At 43.6% G+C, this 23,850-nt stretch overlaps 1 protein-coding gene across 1 annotated transcript in view; it reads right to left on the reverse strand.

The window, feature by feature from the left end:
* CACNA2D3 (calcium voltage-gated channel auxiliary subunit alpha2delta 3) overlaps positions 1-23,850 on the reverse strand; it is an 866,841-nt gene that overhangs the window by 155,090 nt on the left and 687,901 nt on the right. Inside the window, exons 25-27 of the mRNA XM_080820180.1 lie at positions 22,786-22,881; positions 17,103-17,224; positions 14,422-14,502 (exon numbers count right to left, since the gene is read on the reverse strand). Coding sequence (XP_080676306.1) covers positions 14,422-14,502; positions 17,103-17,224; positions 22,786-22,881 — 299 coding nt within the window. The remainder of the gene's footprint in view (positions 1-14,421; positions 14,503-17,102; positions 17,225-22,785; positions 22,882-23,850) is intronic.

Consider the following 23,850-nt stretch of genomic DNA (forward strand, 5'->3'; position numbering starts at 1 on the left):
AGGTGAGTATCCCTGACTTGCAAGAAGAATGCTGTGCTTAAGATGTATAGAACACCAACGGACAACTGGGTGTTTAATTTTTCCTTGCAAAAATGCAAGACTGAGAAGTGATTCACATGATTTCCTCCTGGAGGTTCATAAAAATCAAGTCTCATTACCTGTGTTAACCAAGTTACCCCAGAAATAAGAAACTATTGCTTAGATCCTAAATGTCAAAGGAAGTGGACAAATCAATTTCTAAAATAATCTGTCTGTAGCACACATTAATATAATCATACAACTGTTAGAAACCTATAACTTTCAATTGGAAATCAGGAAATAACTGTTTCTGGTTTGGTCAAACCCACCAATGCTAAATCCATTGCTAAATGTTATTGGACAGAAATCTACCAGCAAATGATATTCCAAACCCTACATGGCATCACTGGGATGTGGTTTATATGCATAACTTTAGGGGACTATTTTGTTTTCTGTTTTGATGAAAATGCTTGCCTGTCTTTCTTTCTTTAATTGCAATGAAGTCTCAAAACCTCATTCCATTTGGAGAACCAGCTTCATGGTCTACCACTCTCCTTTCGGATTCTTTTTTTTTTTTTTTTTTTTTAAGATTGTATTTATTTATTTGAGAGAGAGAGATAGCACAAGCGGGAGAGGCAGAGGGAGAGGGAATCTCAAGCAGACTTCCCTCTAGGTATGGAGCCTGTTGCGGGGCTCGATGCCAGGACCCTGGGATCATGACCTGAGCCAAAACCAGGAGTCAGATACTTAACCAACTGCGCCACCCACATGCCCCTTTCAGATTCTTAACTGGAGTACCCACACATACTTTTGACCCCACTGATACTAAATACTCATTTAGATGGACAGGATGTCACTGAATTACAAAGGTCCATCAAGAAGACCCAGATGATTGGGCACTGAGAAAATCCCTAAAGAGCATTTAGTTTAAGCTTGGCAAATTTGGGACAGTGTGAGAACCAGCCTCCCTACCCATGTTAGACATTGCTAATAGATTATGGCAAATTGATCTTCTGAGCCCAACTATGGCCTCAAAATCATTTCAGTTCTGTTTTCTGGGTTCCCAGTACCAACCAACTGGAGTTAACAATAAAGATTAAAACTATCTCTTACTCTGATGTATTTCTATGTTTATTTCACAAAGAGAAGCATGGACATGGAACAGGACTTTTCCAAAGTCATACAGGTAATTGGGTATAGGCTTGACAAGTGCAGCTGCAGGATAATACATGGATAATACAACCCCCTCCACCATTCTTCATGTACTCTGTGTGAACCACAGTATCAGGATTATGGCATTATTATATTAATTGTAATAACACATTCAATGTTTATTAAGCACCCATTTTGTGCCAGTTTTTCCCCAAGTGTAATATTTTCATTTTTTCTAAGCCTCGTATTAACCAAATCATGTAGGTATTTCATGGTTACATTACAGAAGAAAGACAATCACTAGTTTTGGGTTATGTGTTCAAGGTTGCAACACTAGTAAGTAGTGGAGTAGGAATTTGGATGCAGGTCTTTCTAAGGCCAACACCCAATAACACTTTTTGGGATGTGACAGGTTTGAAGAAGTCAGAGTTGGGATCCTTTCCTAGCACTGCCAACACCTACCTTAAAATATGGCAGAGAAAATAAACCCAACCACCAGCCAGTGTGTCAATGCCAGGACTTTGGTCCCACCAAGACCCAGGAAACCAGATGAAAAGCCAAGAAAAATGAAGGTTTTTATATCACCCATGACCCTGCTGAGGTGTTAAAGATGTTCTTAGAATGGGAAGAGTAGAAATTCAGCTGTACTCTCCTGCAGCTACTTGAGAAAATGATGAAATTAGGTACTGCCTAATAAGTAGTGTTGCTCATGAATACAAAGAAGGAAAAAAGTTATGAGGATCTAGAAATTGGGAATGCTGCTCATGATATCCAAGTCTCCAAGAGGGATGCCCACTATCTGAAGCAGAGATATGACCATGAGACAGATGAGTGGGATGCAAAGGAATAAAGTCTATACCACCCAGTCTTACTCTAGTATCTTTCCTCTGAGACAGGGGGCTTCATAAACCAGAGGGAAACCACTTCCTCTCATGTAAGAAATCTGTGGACATTTAACTCATACAATATCTGCCATGAAGATCTTGCTGTATTCCTCCATGAGAGAGGAAGAATCTCAACAATAATAGCATATAATAGGATGATACAAGGAAGGGAGGACAGTTTAGAGGCTACAGTTTTTATCTACTGTTTCTTACAAGGAAAGAAAACCACAGATGACTTTGGTTCACCTGAGTAGTCAGACACCAGGCAACGGGACATGGCATCTCTTACCCATCCTGCAATGCCACTCTAGATGGAAGACATCTAGACACTGGATGTTTGTTTAGAGGCTGTGCGTATCAACTAGGAGTAATCTGAAGTCAACGGTAAGGGACACTTAAGGGGAAGTCATTCATCTTGTTCAGTGGCAACCATCCCATTATTGTAATGGTGGTGAAAATTAAGAAAGAAACCTAAATAGATCCTCCTAAAAGGTCTTTAAAAAAAGAGAGAGAGAGAGAGAGAGAGAGAGAGAACAAAGGTAGCACTACCCACAAGATGCAGAAGAAGCATGAAAGATCTATTTTAAAACATACCCTAGTAAAATTTTTAAAGTTTCTGATTGGATTTAGTGTCATTATACCCACTCACATTCCATTGGCAACAAATGTATCTGGCTAAGTTCAGAGTGAAGGAGGCACAGAAGCATACAGCTCCAACAGGAAGGCCCAGTGATTGACATGGCAATGGGCAAGGATATTAGGTCCCTTTATTTAAAAAAAAGGGGGTAAATAATTTCAAACAATCATAAAATACTAATGAATAATAAAATAATAATGATGAATAATAGAAAATAATGAATAAAAATAGATACATAACTAAGTAGTAAATGAATAAAATAGACCACGGCCACCACCAGAGGTACAAAGGAAACATTGCAACATATTGAATCAGTGATACAGAATACCTAATGGAAAATATTAACTCCAGGAATATGGAAGAAAGAAACAGAGTTGAAAGCAATAGATGATGATAGAAATGAAAGAGCAAATGTGAAGAACTAACATATGGATAATTAGTTTTCCTGATAAATAGATTAGAATTTATCAGAGAAGGAAAGAAAATCTGAGAGGGTATCTTTCCTGAGCTAAAGAAAAACTCCAATTATATAGATTAAAGAAAAGCGTCCTGTAAGAGAGATTAATGAAAAAAAATCTTATAAGTTAATCTAGCTTAGTGCTTGGTACATGAAAGTCTCAATCAGTGTATATTAGAAAAAAACACATAAATGAAATAAATAGATCCTGGTAAAATTTTCAAGTTTTAAGGAACAAATTAAAAATTTTGAAGTCTAGAAAGCAACGAAACAAATAAAAAATGAAACTTAACAAGGAACCAAACTAAGATTGCAGTTCTCAGATACGTAATGGTTCAGGGAGCATGCCACCTACATATGGCTTTTGAAGAAAAATGACTCAAGATCTCCTTTAATTGATCGAAGGACAATTTATTAAAAGCAAGAGGAAAGGGGAGGGGGAGAAGGAGAGAAAGAAGATCTTAAAAATGTAGGAGACATGCCATTCAAGGGCCAGCAATAAGCACTAAAGTCAGTTAAAGTCAGAGTTAAGTCTGAGTGATTTAGGTAATATGGTTACAAAACAATGCAAAGTCAATAATTTGACACATTTCTAAGCACCTTCTGCATGCCAGTCAATTTTCTAAGTATCAGAGATGAAGCAGAGAATAACAAATATAAAGTATATGCTCCATGGAACCTAACATCTCACAGAAGGAGAAGATAAAGACATATAAAATATATATCAGGTGGTGGAAAAGCAGGTGTGTGGGGCACAGAGTACTGGAGATATGGGAGAAGAAGAGTTTCTACTTTATACGTGGTGATCAGGAAATCCCTCTCATTAAACAGTTGAGCAGAAACTTGAAGGAAAAGATGGAGCCAGTGGTGAAGATATCTAGAGGAAAACTGTCCCAGGGAGAAGGCACAGCAGGTGCAAAGGCCCTGACATAGAAGCTTAATGCGCTTGAAGAACAAAAAAGGGCAGCGTGGCTGAGTGAGTAAAGGCAGCAGTAGAAAGAGCTAAGGTTACAGGGTAATGAGGAGTCGAATGATGTAGGACCCTGTGCATCGTGAGTTGACCTGCGGAGACAGCCACATGGCAAAGAAGTAAGGCAGGCTGCTGACCAACAACCCATGAGGACTGAATGCTGCTCTGCTTCTCAGGAGTGAATGTGGAAGCATTTCCTCTGTTGAGCCTTCAGATGAGACCACAGCCCCAACAACATTTTCACTGCAGCCCCATGAGAGACCCTGGCACAGTACTTGGATTGTAGCCTTTGTGAGGGACCCTGAATCTGAGGACCCATCTAAACTTCACCCAGATCCCTGACTCACAGAAACTGTGAGATAATGAATATTTGCAGTTTGGATTCCATAATGTAGAAGTTATAGGTAGCATCAAAGAGAAGTACTTCACTGTGGATGAAACCTGTCTGGGGGGGGGGTTCTGGAGAGAATACGGGGTGGGGGGGCATGTGGGATGATCCTACAGCACAATAGAGCAAGAAATGCACGAGACAAATAAAATAATTCAATAAAAATAATTTTGGCTTTAAAACCTGACTATATCAGTACAAATCTGGGAGTTGGTAGGAGTAAGTTAGTGGACCAAAAGCATAAAAAAGGACCACAAACTATGGATTCATTCCAAAATTTCTTTTCTTTCTTTCTTTCATTCTTTTTGTTTGTTTGTTTGTTTGTTTGTTTGTTTAAAGACCATTGTATACGCCCATCTGCCTCAGCCTGTTCACATATAATTTGGTCTTGAAGTAGGAATGACAAGCTGGTCTCACGCAGAACTTTTCATCCAGAATAGAACCCAGGAGCTCAAGGTGGGCACAGACTTTGGGAGGCCATGGGAATTCCAAGTCTTTGAAGAGCACTGTCCCTTGCCCACCATCAACTGACCAAAGCATTTTTCATGAATAGGAGAATACTCAGACTGACTGTCAGAGCATTTATGCTCCCGCTGAGGACTCTGCTGATGCCTGTCCCTCTCTTCTGGGAGGGGAGTTTCACGTCAGCTCATTTATCCTCTGTGGGCATGTCACTTAGCATGAGTCACATATATTCTAGTCTTAAACAAGATCAAGATCCCAACAAGGTCACTAGGAGATTTGCCTGGATAAAGGCAGCTAAATAAATCCCCAAATCTCTCATGAGCCATGCTGGGAAAAAAACAATCCCATAAACTGTTTTCCACCAAAGCATGTGAGGGCATCTCCAATGCTCTACCGAGCATTATGCTGATTACACTGTTCAGAGGTTTATAAACTAGAGCAAAGATTAAGTAAATCACTATCTTGACTGACAACGAAAGCATATATTTTTAGAAGGCTTGGGATCTTTGATTGGGATTTCTGTGTAACCACATATACAAAAACATCAGGCACAACAGATAGGCACCTTCTGATAACATGAATCTCTGCCTTCAACATTTATTTACATAGCCTCTGATTTAAATATCCACTTCATTTTGATAAGATAAAAAGATGGTGAAATAAGTGAGTCAACAAATTAGTGTCTTATGTTTTTTTTTAATAGATTATGACATATTTTTATCAAAGCAGAAGTTGGCAACCTTTTCCTATAAGGGTCCAGGTAGTAAACATTCCTGGCTTTGTAGTCCGTAGGGTTTCTATCCAACTACCGAGCTCTGCCATTTTAACAGGAAAGAGTACAAAGACAGTAAGGGCATAACTATATTTCAATAAAATGTTGTTTACAAAAACAGCTGGTAGATATCAGAAAAGTACTTATATCCAGAATATGTAAAGAACTCATATCTCAACAATAAAAAGACACATAATGTAATTGAAATATGGGTAAAGGATCTAAAAAGACATCCTCCAATGAACAAATCCAAGTAGCACAGGAAAAATGCTCAGCATAACTAGTTATTAGGGAAATGCAAATCACCTTACACCCACTAGGATGGCTAAAATCAAGAAGACAGATAATAGCAAGTACTGCTGAAGGTGTGGAAAAATTGGAACCCTCATACATTGCTGATGGGACTGTAAGATGGTGCAGCCACTTTGGAAAACAGCTTGGTAGTTCTAGAAAATACCAAATACAGAGTTACCACAAGACATCAAAATTCCACTCTTAGGTGTCTATTACCCAAGAGAAATGGAAATATATATCAACACAAAAATGTGCATATGAATGTTCATATCAACATTGTTAATAATAGCTAAAAAACGGGAACCCAAATGTCCATCAGCTGGTGAATGGATAAACAAAATGGTGTAAGTACAAACGATGGAATACCATTTGGCAGTAAAGAAACAAAGTATTGACATATACTATAATATGGACTGGCCTTGAAAGCATTAAGCTAAGTGAAAGAAGCTAATCACACAAGGCCACGTCCTGTGTGTTTCCCTATATCTGCAATGTCCAGAATAGGCAAATCCATAAAGACAGAAAGTAAATTTGTGGCTGGGATAGGGAATAGGATACCAAGAATGAGAGTGTGTATGTACAAGGGGTTCTTTCTGGAATGTTGAAATTATTCTAAATTTATTTAATTTAATTAATTTATTTATTTGAGAGACAGAGACAGCACAGCAGGGGTCGAAGCAGAGGGAGAGGGAGAGGGAGAGAGAGAGGCAGACTCTGCACTGACCATGGAGCCCAACGCAAGGGTCCATCTCCCAATGGTGAGATCATAACCTGAGCTGAAACCAAGCGTCGGAGTCTTAACCAACTGAGTCCTCCAGGCACCCTGAAATTGTTCTAAAATTAGATTGTGGTGATGGTTGCACAACTCTGTGAATACACTAAAGTCCAATAAACTGTACACTTTACATGGGTGAATTTTATAGTGGGAAATATATCTCAATAAAACTATAAAAAAAACAAAACAAAATTGGCTGCAGCCCAGATGTGGTCCCATGGGCTACAGTTGGCCATCCTCTGCTCTGAGGCACAGATACCTGAAAGTGCACGTCTCAAAGTTTTGTGAAACATGTCAAGATAACGTAATGGCATTTCCTGTGCAAGTTTTCACAGAGAACAGCACGTGGCTGTAAGTACCGGCGAGTGTAGGTTGGGTGTAGCCAGCAGTACAACAGAAGCAACCACAATGATAATTTAGCTGCTACTCATGGTCAAGCCCTGTATCTATATTTATAAGCAAATTTATTTCTCTTGACAGGAATCCCCTTGACAGGGTCCCCTAAAACCAGATAGAACCTGGGTGTAAGTTATTCCCCATTATTGGTAAATCCCTTCACTTGTCTGTGATGATAAAATGAATCTCCCTCTTCAAAAACGAGGTTGCTTTAGAAACCCAACTGAAGCCCCCATCAACCTCATTTTATAAGAGGGGTGAAAAGGCCCTGGGCTCACTTCCAAACCCTTGGTTCACGTTGGCTTTAATGCCCAAGTCACACCCTGACCTCAAAGAGAGGGGTCTCAACTTGCCGATTCAGAATGCACAAGCCGGGCATGAGGACCTGTTATCTGAAAATTCTGCCACTGATTTTTGGGTGGAGGATACACTGGAGCTTTTGATAAGGTTAATAAAAGGACAGCGACTCCTGGCAGTGAGTATCCTGGGGAGTTAGCACACCAGGATCCGGTTTCTCAAAACTCTGGGCTATTTTTATTCCTGGAACAGGAATCCTTACCATCTCCCCCCCCCCCCCCCCCCCCCCGCCTACGGTGGTATGCGGAGCAGCTGTTCTATGTGGCGACTTGAAATACAGCATAATTGGCAGCCCCGCCATTAACCCATTTCTGTGATGTTTGCTGTTGTCAGTCATACTGGCTTAGACCTCTTAGTGCCCTTGCATTGCCGCTATTTGTCAGTTTAAAAAAAAAAAAAAAAAGAGCAGAAAACGAAATGCCAAACACACAAAAAGCCTCACCTCGTAGCTGACATTTAGAACGCAGACCTGCCTTGGGTGCCCCACCTCTCCCTGGGTCATCTGCCCACCTGCCTGTCGGTCCTGCTTCAAGATCCCACTAAGTACCCCTGACACCTGAGATGCTCGCCTGCGTCTCACAGCACCCACCTGGAACGTGGCTACAACATGTAGGAGAGGTCTCACTCAAGATTCTTGAAGTGGTTCCGTCTGCCTGGAATGCCCTTCCCACGGATCTGCGCATGGTGGCTGCACCTCACCGTCTGGAACGCTGCTCCGGTCAGGCCTTGCCTGACCTGCCCCAACCTTCCCAGGCTGGAGAGGCACGGCCCCGTCACACAGCCAAACAGACGTGGGTGAAGAAGAGCACGCATCTCTGCCTTTGCCACAGTCAGCATCACCTCCTCGCTTTATCCTGCTCTGTTTTCCTTTTTTTTTTTTTTTTTTTTTTAAGATTTTTAAAGTTTACTTACTCATTTGCGCGCGCAAGAGAGAGCGCGCATGCGCAGGGGGGAGGGGCAGAGGGCGAAGCGGACTCGCCTGCTGAGCTGGGAGCCTGATGGGGGACTCGATCCCAGGACTCTGAGATCATGATTGGAGCTGAAGGCAGAAGCTTCCCTGATTGAGCCATTAGGCGCCCTAACACGGTCAATTTTCTATAGCGTGTTTACCACTCTGGGGCCCTTCCTCTCGCCCTCCTCCTCCCATTTCTCCCATTCCTGCAATACGTGTCTGTTTCTGTGTCTCCCACACAAACGGAGCTCTCCATTGGCAGCATCTGGGTCTTATTCAGTGTTTTCGGGGAGTGCTGTGGCATTTCGGTGGAAGGATTTGTCAGTGGGCAGCTGTCACCCCAGCCTCCGGGTGCGACGCCATGCCAACAGCGCCCTCCTAGTGTATCCGCCAACAACCCTCCAGACACTCCGCAATGACCTCGAGGGTGCTTGTTCCCAGCTACATCCCCAGCACTAGGTCCACAGTAGGTGCTAGATTTACATGTATTGAATGATTTAATCACAGAATGAAGAAATGGAACAAGGTCTTTTTTTTTTTTTAATAAATGGGCCTATAAGGGAAAACATTTTGAATTTGAATTTGTTTTTTTTTAAGATTTTATTTATTTATTTGACAGACAAAGATCACAAGTAGGCAGAGAGGCAGGCAGAGGCAGGCAGAGAGAGAGGGAGGGAGCAGGCTCCCTGCTGAGCAGAGAACCCGATGTGGGGCTTGATCCCAGGACCCTGAGATCATGACCTGAGCCACCCAGGCGCCCCTTGAATTTGAATTTGAAAGTGCTAAAAGTTGGAGTTCGCCTGTCGTTTTCTCAATTTCTCCCCTCAGTTGGGCCAGATAATTCTTCATGTTTTCAGGGTCTGGCCTGTGTCTTATAGGATGTTTAGCACAATCCCCGACCTCTAGCCACTAGATGCCAGTAGCATCCCCCTCTTACCCAGTTGGGACAAAAATGTTACCTCGGGCTACCAAATGTCCCCTGGGTGGGATGGAATTGCCCCTGGTGGAGAACTACTGGTTTAATGAGTAAGTATTCATTTCTGCCAAGATGAAATATTCCTGTCGCTCAGATCTGACAAACTAGAAGCTTAGCAATGCAGATTAATGAGTATGCAGTAATTCCTGCCATACTAGTTAGCTAGTATGCCCCCAATACGTGAAATCCCACCAAAGGAATATTGTTAACCTGATGACTTGCCTACAACATCTTGCCAACCATTATTTACCCATTTCTAATGAAAAGTTCATATTAAGCAGTAGACTCAGTTTAAATATCACATACCTGACAATAGCTAGTGGCTCACAGTGTTCATCTGTTCCCTAATTAGCTGGTTAAAGTGAGATCTGTCCTAACATCAAGCATTCCCCTTCACTGAACTGCCTAGAATTCTGCAAATGAGGCCACATCACCCCATTTTCAAATTCCCCCCAATGAATGGATTTAATGTGTGTTTTTTTTTTAACATGCTTCTTTCAAAGAAACAGACTGGCATATCAGAGCTCCCCCAAATTTACAAAAAATAATTGAATTTTACACTTTAAATAGGTAAATTTTTGGTGTGTAAATCACATCTCCAAAAAATCTGTTTAAAAAAAAATTGTTTCTGTAGGAAAACAATGCCTCTAGGGTCTCTCATATGCTTTTTTCTTTTCTTTTTTTTTTTTTTTGCTGCTGATGAGATTAGCTATTCTAAGCATCCCTTCAACGCTCAGACCTCAGAAAAGACATTTACTGATGCAGAGATAACTACTGGGCCAGCACAGCTGCCATTAGGTTAGGGCACTATACAGTTCTTCTATTCCTTAAAATATCCATAGTGGTCTGTGTCTGATTACTGGGGCATGGACTGGAGTTGGAGCTGCTGACTGTGCCTCTTAAAGTTTTTGTCAAATACTATGTTCCTGTTGTCTGAACGGTACAATTTGCACTTTTGTACCTACACAGGACAGAAGAAAATGAAGCCCATCTCCCGTGAGTTATTTATTCTGCCACAATTTTTGACAATTTTATCGCATATCAATCTTTGTGTTTAGTACTGGGAATACAAAGATAATCGCGACTGCCCTTGCCTTTGGAGAGTTTTTAAATTTTACTTAAGAAATCCAACTGGAACACTTGTAGAAGAGGTTCTAGATTCTGATATGCTATAATTTACATTGTAAAGCAAATGCCAAAAAAAAATCAGAATTTATTATCTGTTATTTAAAAAATCCTGAAATCTGAACTTCGTTAGGGGAAACCAAGATGCTGTATTATGCATTTGTCAAAGCGAGTCCAGAAGGAGAACGGGGGGTGGGGGGGTGGACAAATGATCCAAGGAGGGGAGAAGTTCCCTGCACAGTTCCACCTTCCCTGGGGACTCAGGTCTTCCCTCTGTGCATCTCTTTTTCTCTCCATGTCATTTCCATCCTCTTGTAGTAGAAGCAGCACCCGTGACTTTGGTCAATAGGGCCCAGTCTCCCCATTAAGAGCACAGTAGAGAATTAACAACGATCTACGTAACTTATGGAACTCAAGTCAATAATAACTAAGTGAGGGCAAAACAGGTTTCGACAAATTCAATTCCTTTTATAGAATTCTTATTGAAGATCACACCACTGTGCCTCGGGCACTCTATAGGGCTCTGTTTTGAGTGACGGGAGAGGAAAAGAGCAAAGTCTTTGACTTCCGGGACCTTCTAGATAATTGTCCAGCTTTTCTATTCACCTGCCCTTTGTGGACATGGCTTTAAAAATAACTGCTATTTTACGGGTCTCCAGGGGAGGGAGGGAGTGTCATCATGGAGCCTGGTTCTTGAACTTGCGTATATCTAGAGCTCCTGGTAAAAGAAGGGGGTCAGGAAATAGTGATAAATGAGTCAATGAATATGCTGCCTACTTGAAGATAAAAATAGGTCACCCCAAATCCTAGCATTTTTGTACTTTTTCATATTCTAATTTTTTTTTCATTTTATCCCCAAATCAAGCCAGAGTAAGGTGAGGGAGGCAATGATCCCGATCTTATTTTAGATAGACCTTCAGAGACCCAAGACCACACATTTAGCTGGTGACAGAGGGAGTGACAAACCTATGTGGACTTTATAGTCTGAAGTTTGTGTTCCTAGTAACAACAGAAAAACAGATGAGGGGCCTGACACGCACAGAAAGTTCCAGGGCTCTGGAGAGATTTGGTAGGCCAAAGAGAAAGTCCTACCACTTCTTCCATTGCAGTGGGAAAGCCATTAAGAGAATCCAGCACACTAGTGGCAGCTGGAAAGCTGGCAGGTCCCTCAAGAGAAGGGCTGTAAGCAACGTCCTAGGCCAAGAAGATGGATGGGGCCCATTTATGCACCAAAGGCTGACGCACAGATGGCATCCTGCCCAGTCGGACTGCCCTTTCTTCAAAGATGTCATTGACAGATGAGTATCTACATGTTTTTGTTTAAAAAAAAGACAACAAGAAAAAACGAGAGAAAGAAAGAAAAAAAAAAAGAATAAAGCAAAAACAAAACAAAACAAGCAACTCTTTCTGTCCCAAACAGACACACAGAGCCAAAGAACGCGCGAACGCCAGATCAGTCCTGAGAGAAGCACGGGCCTTTCAAAGTCATCCTTGATACCTGTTTGCAAAGTTGTACACCTTTCCTTCCAGAGACATTTCAATTTAACACAAGGATTTCATTGAAACCCCAAATTACTGCCAGTTGGCTATATTCCCTCTGCTGTGGGAGGCACACTGGTGGGGGCAAGCCTGCTCACATATTCAGCTTCCTTTGCCAAAACAAGGCTTCTTCCCCAATTAAAATGACCTTTTTTTATTTTAGAGGAGTAAACAATGTCTACTTAACTTGAGGAAAATACACAGAAGAAAGTTACCGAACCTAATCACACAGTGACATGATGGGTGAGTCAGAGTCAACAGCATCTGCAGGGAGAGCTGGAGAGGCCACTCTGCTCTTGGAGACAGAAGGGTCCTCCTCAGGTCATTGCCTTCATGGTGCCGCATCCCCAGCGGCCTTCAAGAGCAGACCGATCAAATCTGTTTTACTTACGTCTACCGAACACACTCTTCAAAAGAAGGTTAATCACCACCAGTTTTGAAAGGTAAGTATTAAATACAGTTCCTTGGGTAACCTTGCTTCTTTGTCTTGCTCTGTAATTATCTTCTGAAGATGGGGACCGGTTGATACACACTGAGTAGCAGTAAACAGCAGGATGTCTTTTCCACCCACTCACGGTTGGCCAAAGTGTGTCTCAGGACCTGCCTGTGGTCTCTGGGCAGCCATGTCACTCCACAGTAGACCAGTTTAGATCAGCAAACCATCTGGAAAACTCGTGTTCTCCTCCACACTACATGCACAGTACCAGGCTGAGTTCCCATTTCACCCAGACTCAGCCAGACATTTATGAAATAATAGGTGTTCGGAAACATTTGAGCTGGGTTTGCCAGCCTGGACTGGGGTGGCTGGGCTGGGCATGGTGATCTTACAGCCCACACAGAACATTCTTCATGCTGACTGAATGAGAAATCTGACAAAAATGTTTTCAGAAAATTCCAAACAGACACATAGTCACTTTGGTCAGACCATGTCTTTGACAGCTGCTGCGGGAGTGGCCCCAATCCAAGGAGATAACGAGCCTCCAGAACTAGCTGGAAGGGTCACCCTAGGGGTAAGCAAGGCTCACCTCCTTTGAGGTAACTCTTACTGAGTTAGATGATCCCGTCTCCTACTTTCTTCAAGGAACCCTACTGAGTTAAATGATCCCGTATCCTACTTTCTTCTTCAAGAAAATGCTAGGTGACAAAATTTGAAGACCGCTGCCATGAATCCCCAGAGTCCTTATCTCCTGGCTGATTAGTTACAGGTCTGTCTAGTTCAAGAGGCTACACAAGTCAGATACATAAGACCGTCTTCCTTCCCCCATCCAACAAACCAAGAATAACCAGGGCAACTGTCCCCAGATCTTTCAATCCCTACTAATACAATTATGATGCATAGGCTAAGTCAGAAATAAAGTGGGGAAAGGAGCCCAGTGTTTTCCAGCCAGAGAACAACCACTTCAAACATGTCTGCTCCATTTGTAGTCCTTCCCACAGACATTCACAGTGTGCAAAGACACAATATCTGATGTTCAATGTCCCCCTACAGTACAGCTTATTCAGGGAGGCTGCCCAGAAATGGAACAACTCCCTTTGGTAAATCTAACCAGCATCACGATGGTGCTTGGAGGGTCTTGCCCATCCCGTCTACCAACCAATGGCTCCACCAATATCAGAAATAGACAATGTGCCGGACAGACTTACAGACTCCATTTTTGTTGTCAGCTGTCCTCCAAGGAACACTTGGGGGCAGTTTCAGACCCTAATTTAGGCCAAAAGTTCAGCAACGAAAGCCCCCAGCCACCACAGACATCTACTGCCACCCTTGAGAGTGAAAGAGATGGCAAAAGCCAGAGACAGGATTTCTTTGACAACTCAAGACTACCTCATGAAACGTTTTGGCTTTCTCCTGGTCCCTGACCCCTGCACATACATCTCACTCCAATTCCTTAGCAGGAGGAGAGGGGTGAAAATCTCGGGCTCTCCACAGAAGGCACATTTCAGCTCTGGAGCTTACTTTAAACGAGCATGCTGCCTACGTTCAAGAAATTCTCCTCTGCGTGTACCAACAGTTTCTTACTGGCTCAGAGTTTAAGAGGAAGGGTGCTGGGAAAGATTACCGTGGTTCCATCCAACACAGCCAGCTGTCAGAACCTGGAATTGTAACCAATTGACACCAAGCTAAGGAAGAAGTAATTTTTCATTTTTGTTTCCTTTCAAAACTTACTCTGTGAAGAACGGACACGCCGCGTAGAAGCAGTTGATTGGCCAGATCGAATGGAGGCTGTGCTTATTAAATTAATTGACTAAAATCCATCCTTTACCTGCCACCACAGGAGATTTCCGTTCATCCAGGAGCTGGATGGAGGTACTCGCTGTCACCACGTTGCTTTTGTTGACGATTCCTGAAAGAAGAGAAACCATCACGACAAAACTAGAGAGAGTTGCCTGCACAGGTTAAGAGAACAATCATATTGGCCTACGGTCACCAACTCAGCAGAGGGTACTGGTGCTTGGTTCCCAGAACCTAGAGTAGACCAACTCTGTGAGGCCACAGGTGCTGCGTAGACAGTCCTTTCAGTTAGGGGAATTAGTGTACCGAGTTCTGACCACTGCAGTGGGTGGGGGTGTCCAGCCTCTTCACATCAAAATTATTACTCACCCTTGGAGGGAACACATCTTTTTATGATTTGTGGTTCCTAATTACAGTGTTTACTCTTGTCAGTGACATATTTACACTGCCTCTCTGAATACAGCCGCGGAGGGCTACATGAGATAAGGTTTTGAAATGGTTCCACGCGTCGGGAACCTCAGCTCTCATTTGCTGGCTATGACTTTACTGACTTATAAAATTCTAATTTCAAGCTCAGTTTTTCTTAGCAAAACCCATTCCAATCAGAGATAGACTCAGAATGCCATCCCCATTTCAAACTTTTATTAATGTGGTAACAATATGGCATTATTACTACGAGATTTTCATTTACTAACAATGATTCTAATACCCATAAATTAAAAGACACTGAGCAGAAATTTCAAACCCCCTGGGTTAATCATTGTTAGTACAATGATTGCCTTATAAAAGGTTTTGAGGAATGGAATCCAGTTGAATTGGGAAACAGGGAAATGGCAGACCTGAATCTGAATACACTTATGACCAAAGCAATTAAGAATTTTCTCCTGGCTCAAGTCTAAGCAGTAATAAAGACTAGTTTCTTTTCCAGTGCATACAGGTAATCAACACACAGTAGAAAAAAATGAGGAAGAGCCCCACCACAACACTTGAACTTAATGTTTAGCATCCTGTCCAAATCCAAAGGAAGAATGAAAAATCTCCTAAGATAAGTCATCCTCAACTTTACCACGAACAAGGTAGATTCCCCTTGATTATAGGATTTCATTGAAAGTTCAATGAAAATCCCACTTGCCAAAAACCAACTCCACACCAGTCCCAATTAACCAGAATTTGTTTTTCTCAGATGTAAGTTTCTGTAGGGAAAATGGTGAAAAGTAACAGAGCAAACATATACAGGGGCTGATCGCTCATAACTCTGATTTCCCAAGGCTCCTTCTCCCTGTCCGGCTTGGAGCAAAACCCAACCTGTGAGAAAAAAGGATAACTTGATGCTTCCAACCCAACTCTAGCAAACCAAGTTCTATTTTTTTCTTAGAAGATCAAGAAAGAGAAAGTATCATGACATTACATGATAAAAGAAGACCTGGATAGTTTTGCAGCAGAATGAGAAAGTTCACTGTCTCCCAGTTGATATTTTTGACAATGAAGCATCATACAAACAAACACAAAGAGAGCCTTAGTCGCCTGGACATTTGTATATGAGAACACACACGTGTGTGGGTGTGGATACGAAGGAGTAGACTCCAAGACTCTCAATCCTGGAAAGAAACTAAGATAATCACCTCTAAAATTACACCTGCTCAGGGAATTTCTACAGTAACGTTTAGCCTTTCCTTGAACAGCTTCATTAATGACCCTCTTCCTAATGAGTCTATTCACCTAATTATTTGAGAACTCTTGTCAACATGTCTTCTGCAAATTTTTTGAAAGCGCTCTTTCTGAAGATGTGTTCATCCATGGAAATGAGCGACGCTAAGAATCAGGGAGGGGACTTGGACACGAAGCACTAGAGAACCCCCATTAGGGTTGATTTAGGAATGTTTGCAGAAGACTAAGTTGAGAGGCTCTAAGATGAAACATAAGTATAGTTTGAACGGTCCAAAGCAATCCAAGCTTATAAAACTAGGTCTTATCCACCTCCAAAGTTAACTACAAAGCATAGTCAGAGTCTTACAGAAAATGGGCACCAAAAAGTATCAGCTATGTGAGACAAGAAAAAGCCAAGGGCAATTAAAAACTATTTTCAGTTTGTTTTGCTTCTAAACCTGGTTGAAATAAGATGGTGTTCAGTTCTTCTTTGGAGGGAGGCAATCTTAATTTTTTTTTAATATTATAAAATCTCAGGACTAAAAAAATCACTGGCTATGTGCTTTTCCTTGGTCGTAACCCTCTGTCAGGAGAGCACAAGGCTACACACACACAATCTCTAAGCCTTCCCTCTTGCATGTGGATCCAAATCAATTTAGCTTCTGATGGGAGAATTGTGGGCCTCCAAAGTAGTGTGACTCACTGAAGGTTCTGGCAAAGGATGTTATGCCTCCTTGAATCTTCTCTAAGTGGGGCCATGACAACATTAAAAAAATCTACTGAGATGTCTGTACTCCAATTCCACACAGTAAAAAAAAAAAAAACCAGTCCTACTTCCTGAAACACTCCTTGCACACTCTAGTTAAGCAAAAGCTCCATTTTACTTGGGGTCTTACACTTATGGGACAGGTCGATGGTTCACGGCTAGGCCAATATTCAGCACTCACTGTCAAGACAGAACTTGCCTCGCTCCAGCATTCAGACAGCTCCCCTGCACCCTGCATGCAATGCCTGGGTCAGCAGGACCAGACAGACAGACCCCCCACCTCCAACAAGGACACCCACCTGTGCTGAATGGGATGGAGTAGACAAAACTCCCAGGAATTTGCTCAGCAGCTCTTCGGTACCAGAGAGGGAAATGGTCTGCATTAAAAATGTTCTCTTTGTCTCCAGCTTTCAGGAAGTCCCTTGAAATGGAAAGGAATAAGAACACGTCAAAAAGCCACAGATAACCCAAATTAAAAATGAGCAATGTACCTGCATAAACAAATTTCCCAAAAAGACATACCAATGGCCAACAGATACACAAAAAGATGCTCGACACCGCTAGTCATTAGGGAAATGCAAATCAAAAGCATAGTGAGGTATCACCTCCCGCCTGTTCGGATGCTGTCATCAAAAAATAAGAGACAGTAAGTGTTGGCAAAGGTGCAGAGAGAAGGGAACCCTCATGCACTGTGGGTGGGAGTGGAAACTGGAGCAGCCACCGTGGAGAACAGTATGGAGGATCCTCAAAAAATTAAAAATAAGACTACCGTCTGACCCAGCCATTCTGCTGCTGGGAATACATGTAAAGGAAACGAGAACCCTGACTCAAGAGGATATTTGCTGCTTATTGCAGCATTATTTACAACAGTCAAGATAGGGAAACAGCCTAAGTGTCCATCGATGGATGAATGGAAAGAGAAATGGTGGTACGAGTACACACAATGGAATATTACTCAGCCATAAAAAATGATAGAGTTCTACCATTTGCAACAACACGGACGGAACTTGAAAGCATTACGTGAAATAATCAGACACAGAAAGACAAATCCTGTATGAGCTCACTTGTACATGGAAACGGAACACAAAGAAACAAAAACAAACAAACAAACAAAAAACACACACACAAAAAACCCCCACCAAACTCAGAAAAAGAGATCAGAGTTGTGGTCACCAGAGGCAGGGAGTGGGGGCAAGGGGCATTGGAGGATGGTGGTGAGAAGGTCCAAGCGTCCAGGGACAATGCAGGTGGGTCTTAAGGCTGTCATGGCATACGGGGACTATAGCTAACACGGCTGCAGGACCCACAGTCAAGGTGTGAAGACACTAAATCCTAAGAGTTCTCATCACAAGGGGATTTTTCTCCTGTTCGTTAATTTATCTTCATGAGATATGTTAAATCAACCTACTGTGGTAATCATTTTACCATATACATAACCCAAACCATCATGCTGTACATCTGCAAGTTTTACAGTTGTGTTTGCCAATTATTTCTTGATAAAACTGGAAGGGAGGAAAGGGAAGGGAGAAGAGAAGGAAAGGAGGAGGGGAGGGAGGGGAGGATCCTGGCATCACTCGGCAAGGAAAAGCCAGATGCCAATGCGTCCCAGCCACCTTTGTTGGGTAAAAATGGTGTTGGCTTCCAGAACCCCAGCCTGCCTTTCCCAGTGCAGAGGGAACCTAACACCGTGCACCCCAAATTACTCAAATACCTTGTAGAACTCCAGCAATCAGCCTGCCAGGGGGGAAATGATTTTTCCTAGTATATCTAGTGAACTGACTATCTTAGCATCTAAAACAAGCAAACAAACAAAGCCTCCAGAAATCATATCCGAAGATAAAGGAATTCAGAAAGCTCTGTCTTGCCTTAAAATTCACACGTGATCACATATCCTTGGAAGAGCAACTTCTTAAGTAGATTTTTACTTTTCTTAGAAAAAGTGTAACAGAGGTAGGAGTTGGCCATGTAGAGATCCTTGCTCCCTTCCTTCCTCCCTGACCTACTCTCCAGACACACATACAGTAGGACTCAGGGGAGGCAGGAACTGCCCCGCTAGCCCACAGTCTGCAGAGGGCTTGCAGGAAGGGAGAACAATCAGGGGACAGTGTGTATGCAGGGAAGAGGCCACTCATGAAATCAGAAATGGCACTACTTTCTATCTAGCATTTCGAAGTGCGGAGTTGGATCCCACAGACAAGGGAGACAAATACTCAAATATTCTACATTGTTACAGCATGGCTGAATTTATATGCTAAGTTACAATTATTTGGTTCTTGGAAACTACTTGAATTGGCTTCTAATTCAGGAAAGCTTTCTGTAGTTTTAGGGTATGGCCAACCAGTGATCCTTTGATCTCTTGCTAAGATGCAAAGCTCACTCCCAGAGGAAACCCATACCATTGGAGGCCACCCTTAAAGTTCTTAGCATGGACGTATGCCTCCTTTTAACTTGCACTACTATGTCCTATTTCCTCTCTAAGGGCAGAGACCTTATTTTTCTTGACATTTCCAGGGCCTGGCACTCATCAGACACTCATCGTATGCTTAATGATCACATGATAAATCAAATCTCATATTCTGATACGATCTCCTCAAGTATTCAAAGTGGTCCGCTACATCTTTTCTAAACAGGATTTCTCAATTCTTTCAAATTTCCTCGTCTGTATGGCCATGTTCCCATGTAAAGGCTCTCTGCTGTCGTTCAGAAGACCCTCTGTGGAGTCATGAGCAGGGCTGAGATGGTGCACAGACCTGAATTATTCTGACTGTGGGGCATGGGAAGTCCCAGGACTGAGGTTATAGACCAGCTCCTCCTGGCACTGATCCGTTCAGTGGTAATGCTTTCTGATCCTAAAATCCATAGGACTCAGGAATCCTGAAATATAAGCTTTTTTCATTTTTTTTTTTCTTTAGACATGAGATTCTTCCTAAACCCTACTTGGACAGGTGTATGAAGGAGACTCCGCTGCCCAGCCCCAGGAAGAAGGGACAGCCGCCTCCCACACTGCACCATGCATTTTCACTTGCGATGGTCCTGTTCAATGACAGGATGCATATAACCACGGGGAGGAAGGCACCCTTCTCATTCAGCAGTTAACGGTGCTACAGGGGGCCCTTTTCCAGGCCCGGAAGGTGGGCAAATAGCTTAGACTGATGGGCACATTTGAGGACAGCAGGTGATAGGCTTGGAACACTGCATAATGAGGGCCCAGTGCTTGCTGCCCATGACCAGCCCCTGCTGGCACCCAGGGCGGCAAGCGGGAGTCTGCAGTACTCCATCTCCATTGGCTTTGGTGTTAATAGCAGAGGGTGTGGTTGCCAGGAAACCTTGCGGGTTCCCGACAACTAGCAAGCAGTGATTCATCCAGGGAGGATGAAAGCCTACTTCTGGATACTAGGGGTTCTTGTGGTGGTGTGTGAGACAGGTTGAGTCTCTGAGCCCCATTTCCTCATGTACAAGGTGGGAAGAAAAAATACACTTCCAACGATTCTATCAGAGTTACGGAACCCAGGCTAGAAACTGAAAATGGCTCCCGCAGGTATACGGGATTCTCAGAGCTCAGGAGCTTCTTGCATTCTCTGTGGTTCACAAGGAAGGTATGGAGCAGTCATCTCCTAGACTCAGAACTCTGGGAGGAGCAGAGCCACCCTACGGAGGCTGGCATCACTGCGTCTACATGTGTCCTACACGTGCTCCAAGAGACCAGGTTGAAGGCACAAGATTGACTGCTGAGATGGGCAAGTCCAGGCGCCATGAGCAAGAATCGATGTGCTTCTAAAAGCAGGTGGTGGTGCTGGGAGATGGAACCGCGGTGTAAGGGACTGATGCTAGGACCAGTTAGTCCTGGGGCGGGGCTTCATAGTCTCTAGTCCTCCCCACCCCGTCACTTTGCACTCTTTTCTGTATGCCTTCTTTGAAAACACAGAACATCCAAAAGCTTTCTAGCTCCGGATAAGAGTGTATCTGAATGGGTGGGTCTTAAAAAATGCCATTTGCCATTGGGGTGGCACAGTTGGTTAAGTGTCCAGCTCTTGCTTTTGGCTCAGGGTTGTGAGATCAAGCCCCGCGTCGGCGTCCGTGCTCAGTGGGGACTCCCGTTGAGATTCTCTCTCTCCCTTTCCTACTGCCCCACCCTCCCCTCCCCCATGCTGGCTCGTTCTCTCTCTTTCAAATAAATAAATCTAAATTTTAAAAATGCCATTTACTTGAATGGGGTAGACAAGCACAGGACCCTAAGACGATAGAACTCGATTCTGTTGTGCCTCTATATGAATATATATGGACACAGAGAGGCACAATATGCCACAAGGTGCCTCCATATGAACCAATGGTATCAGTTTCTTGAAGACGGAAAATGATCTCATCCCGATATCCAATGACTGCTCACTCCAGGTCACAGTAGTAGTGTCACAGGGAGCAGAGCTAACCTGTACTTGCAGGTATTTTTAGCTTCTCAACATGGCTCTATGTCTATAGTTTTTTTGATGCTCACAAGAACCCAGGGAGATCACCACTGCCATTTCTCAGAGGCAAACCAGTGGGCCGAGCCAGGTGCTCCCCCCAATAGTCCTGAGTGTGACCTACAGGTCAGACTAGCAAGGTGTTCTGTTTTGTTGTGGTGGTTCTTCTGGTTTGTCTGTTTTAATCTCAAGACAAACAACAGTCTTTCTCCTGAGCATGAGAAAGTCAGTTTCTGTGTCTCCTTCTGTCTCTCTAGGTCCCAAAAGGAGAAGGTGATGTGCATCTCCACACTTCTAGTCCTTCTAAGAACTCGCCCTCTGGAAAAACAATTGGGTGGGGCTAAAGGGCTAGAGAGGGCTTGGAAAAAATCGAGTCACAACTGCAGCCAACCTCCCAAATGACAAATCTGAGATGCTAAGAAAGAGCAGGAATTGAAAGCCAGGTCACAAACCATCTCCAGATCTACTGATACGCCGTTTACCAGACTTGGTTTATAATCTCATGTGGTTGCAGTCGGGGTCTCAGCTAAGAGGCAGAGCACTGCTGAACGGGGCTTGTGCTGGGGCAGGAGCCCCTCCTGCTTGGGTCTCCGTGGGGCCAACCCCTTTCAGATTGGTGACCAGCCTGCGGCTTGATTATTCACCCCCCCAGGTATCCCTAGGTCAGGATGTGTGAGGTCCTATGGCGATGTCTGAACCCTCCCATCCATACTTGGCAAACTTTCTGAATCTTGGACTGGATTTGTCCCTGGCCTAAAACTGCCTCTTACTTCAGAGGAAACAAAACAAAACAAAACAAAAAAACTGAGAAACATTAATAGGGTGACAAAAGACTTCCCAAGCTCCCTCCAGCTCCGCTCCAACACCAGTTTGAAGTGGTAAGACCCTGATGTTCGATGTAGACACAGAGACTGAGCAGTGCTTTCCAAGGGCATCTGGGTCCTGGACTTGGGGAAGCCCGGCCCACTGTCCATCTGGGTCTCTTTGGAAGCACAAGGAAACGCTGTCAAACCCAAGTCCCACCAGACTGCCCACTCCCGGGTGTGGGGCTCCACGGCCCTCAGGCCCAGCGCAGAGGCTCCGAGGTTTATGAAAGCATATACACAAACAAATAAACAGCAGACTTGAAATCCTGATTCTTGGACAGGCAGGAATTCCTCTGCAGAACCGCCGAGCAGCTGAATGCCCTGGAGCCATTCGTCAGGAGTCCTCCTCCTGGCTGCTGCCCCAGCCGCCCCACCATCGCCAGATCCTGCAATGACTCACCAGTGCGGGAGAGGACTCCAGGACGGTGGACAGAAGCCAGCGAGCGTGAAGAACAAAGGGTTGTGGAAAGGCCAACAGGCAGGTGAACACACACATTGGGGCCCCCGTGGTAGAACAGAGGGGAACAATGTCAGCAGGCCCCGGGCGGCCTGAATTTTATTTCTACAGCTTGTGGAATCAAGAAACACAAGCATCCCTTTGAATTTCCCATTTCAGCGGCTCCCGGGGGCCCCTGCAGAAGAGCCTTCCTACTTACTGATTGGTGAGCTGCTCAGCCCCGACGAACAGGTTGATCCTCGAGAGGCCGGTACGAGTGCCGAGGAAGGCAACCTCTACGCCCTTGTCAGAATTTCTGAAACACAGCAGCAGACAACGGGGCGGGGGGGATGCTTCCAGACGGTGCGCAGATAATGGCTTTTGCATTTTAAGACTCATGGATGGAATACTATGCAGCCATCAAAAGACATGAAATCTTGCCATTTGCGACGACGTGGATGGAACTAGAGGGTATCATGCTTAGCGAAATAAGTCAATCGGAGAAATATAACTATCATATGATCTCTTTGATATGAGGAAGTGGAGATGCAAGGCGGGGGGGGTTGGGGGGAGGTAGGAAAAGAAAAAATGAAAAGATGGGATTGGGAGGGAGACAAACCATAAAAGACTCAATCTCAAGAAACAGACTGAGGGTTGCAGGGGGGAAGGGGGACGGGAGAGGGTGGTGGGGAAATGGACATTGGGGAGGGTATGGGCTATGATGAGTGCTGTGAAATGTGTAAACCAGACGATTCACAGACCTGTACCCCTGGGGATAAAAATACATTATATGTTTATTAAAATAAAAAAATTAAAAAAAAAAACCTTAAAAAAAAAAAAAAGACTCATGGAATGTTGTATGAAATAGCAGTTTTGAAACCTGAACTTTTAAAAGAAAGCATAGAAACACACACACACAGATGCATGCATGCACCAAGGACAGAAGGCAAACTCACCCCTCACGAAAGTTCTGTGGTAATTTTTGCACAAAAAACTAAGAACTCCTTTGGGGCACCTGGGTTGTTCAGTGGGTTAAAGCCTCTGTCTTCAGCTCAGGTCATGATCCCGGGGTTCTGGGATCGAGCCCTGCATCAGGCTCTCTGCTCAGCGGGGAGTCTGCTTCTCCCTCTCCCTCTCTGCCTGCCTCTCTGCCCACTTGTGATCTCTATCAAATAAATAAATAAAATCTTAAAAAAAAAAAAAAAAACCAAAACCTAAGAACTCCAAAGCACCATGAGAGCATTCCCAGACTAAATAAACACACCTTATCTGAGGGTTCTTGGTG

The sequence above is a fragment of the Martes martes genome, assembly GCF_963455335.1.
Source record: "Martes martes genome assembly, chromosome: 1".
Classification (NCBI taxonomy): Eukaryota; Metazoa; Chordata; class Mammalia; order Carnivora; family Mustelidae; genus Martes; species Martes martes.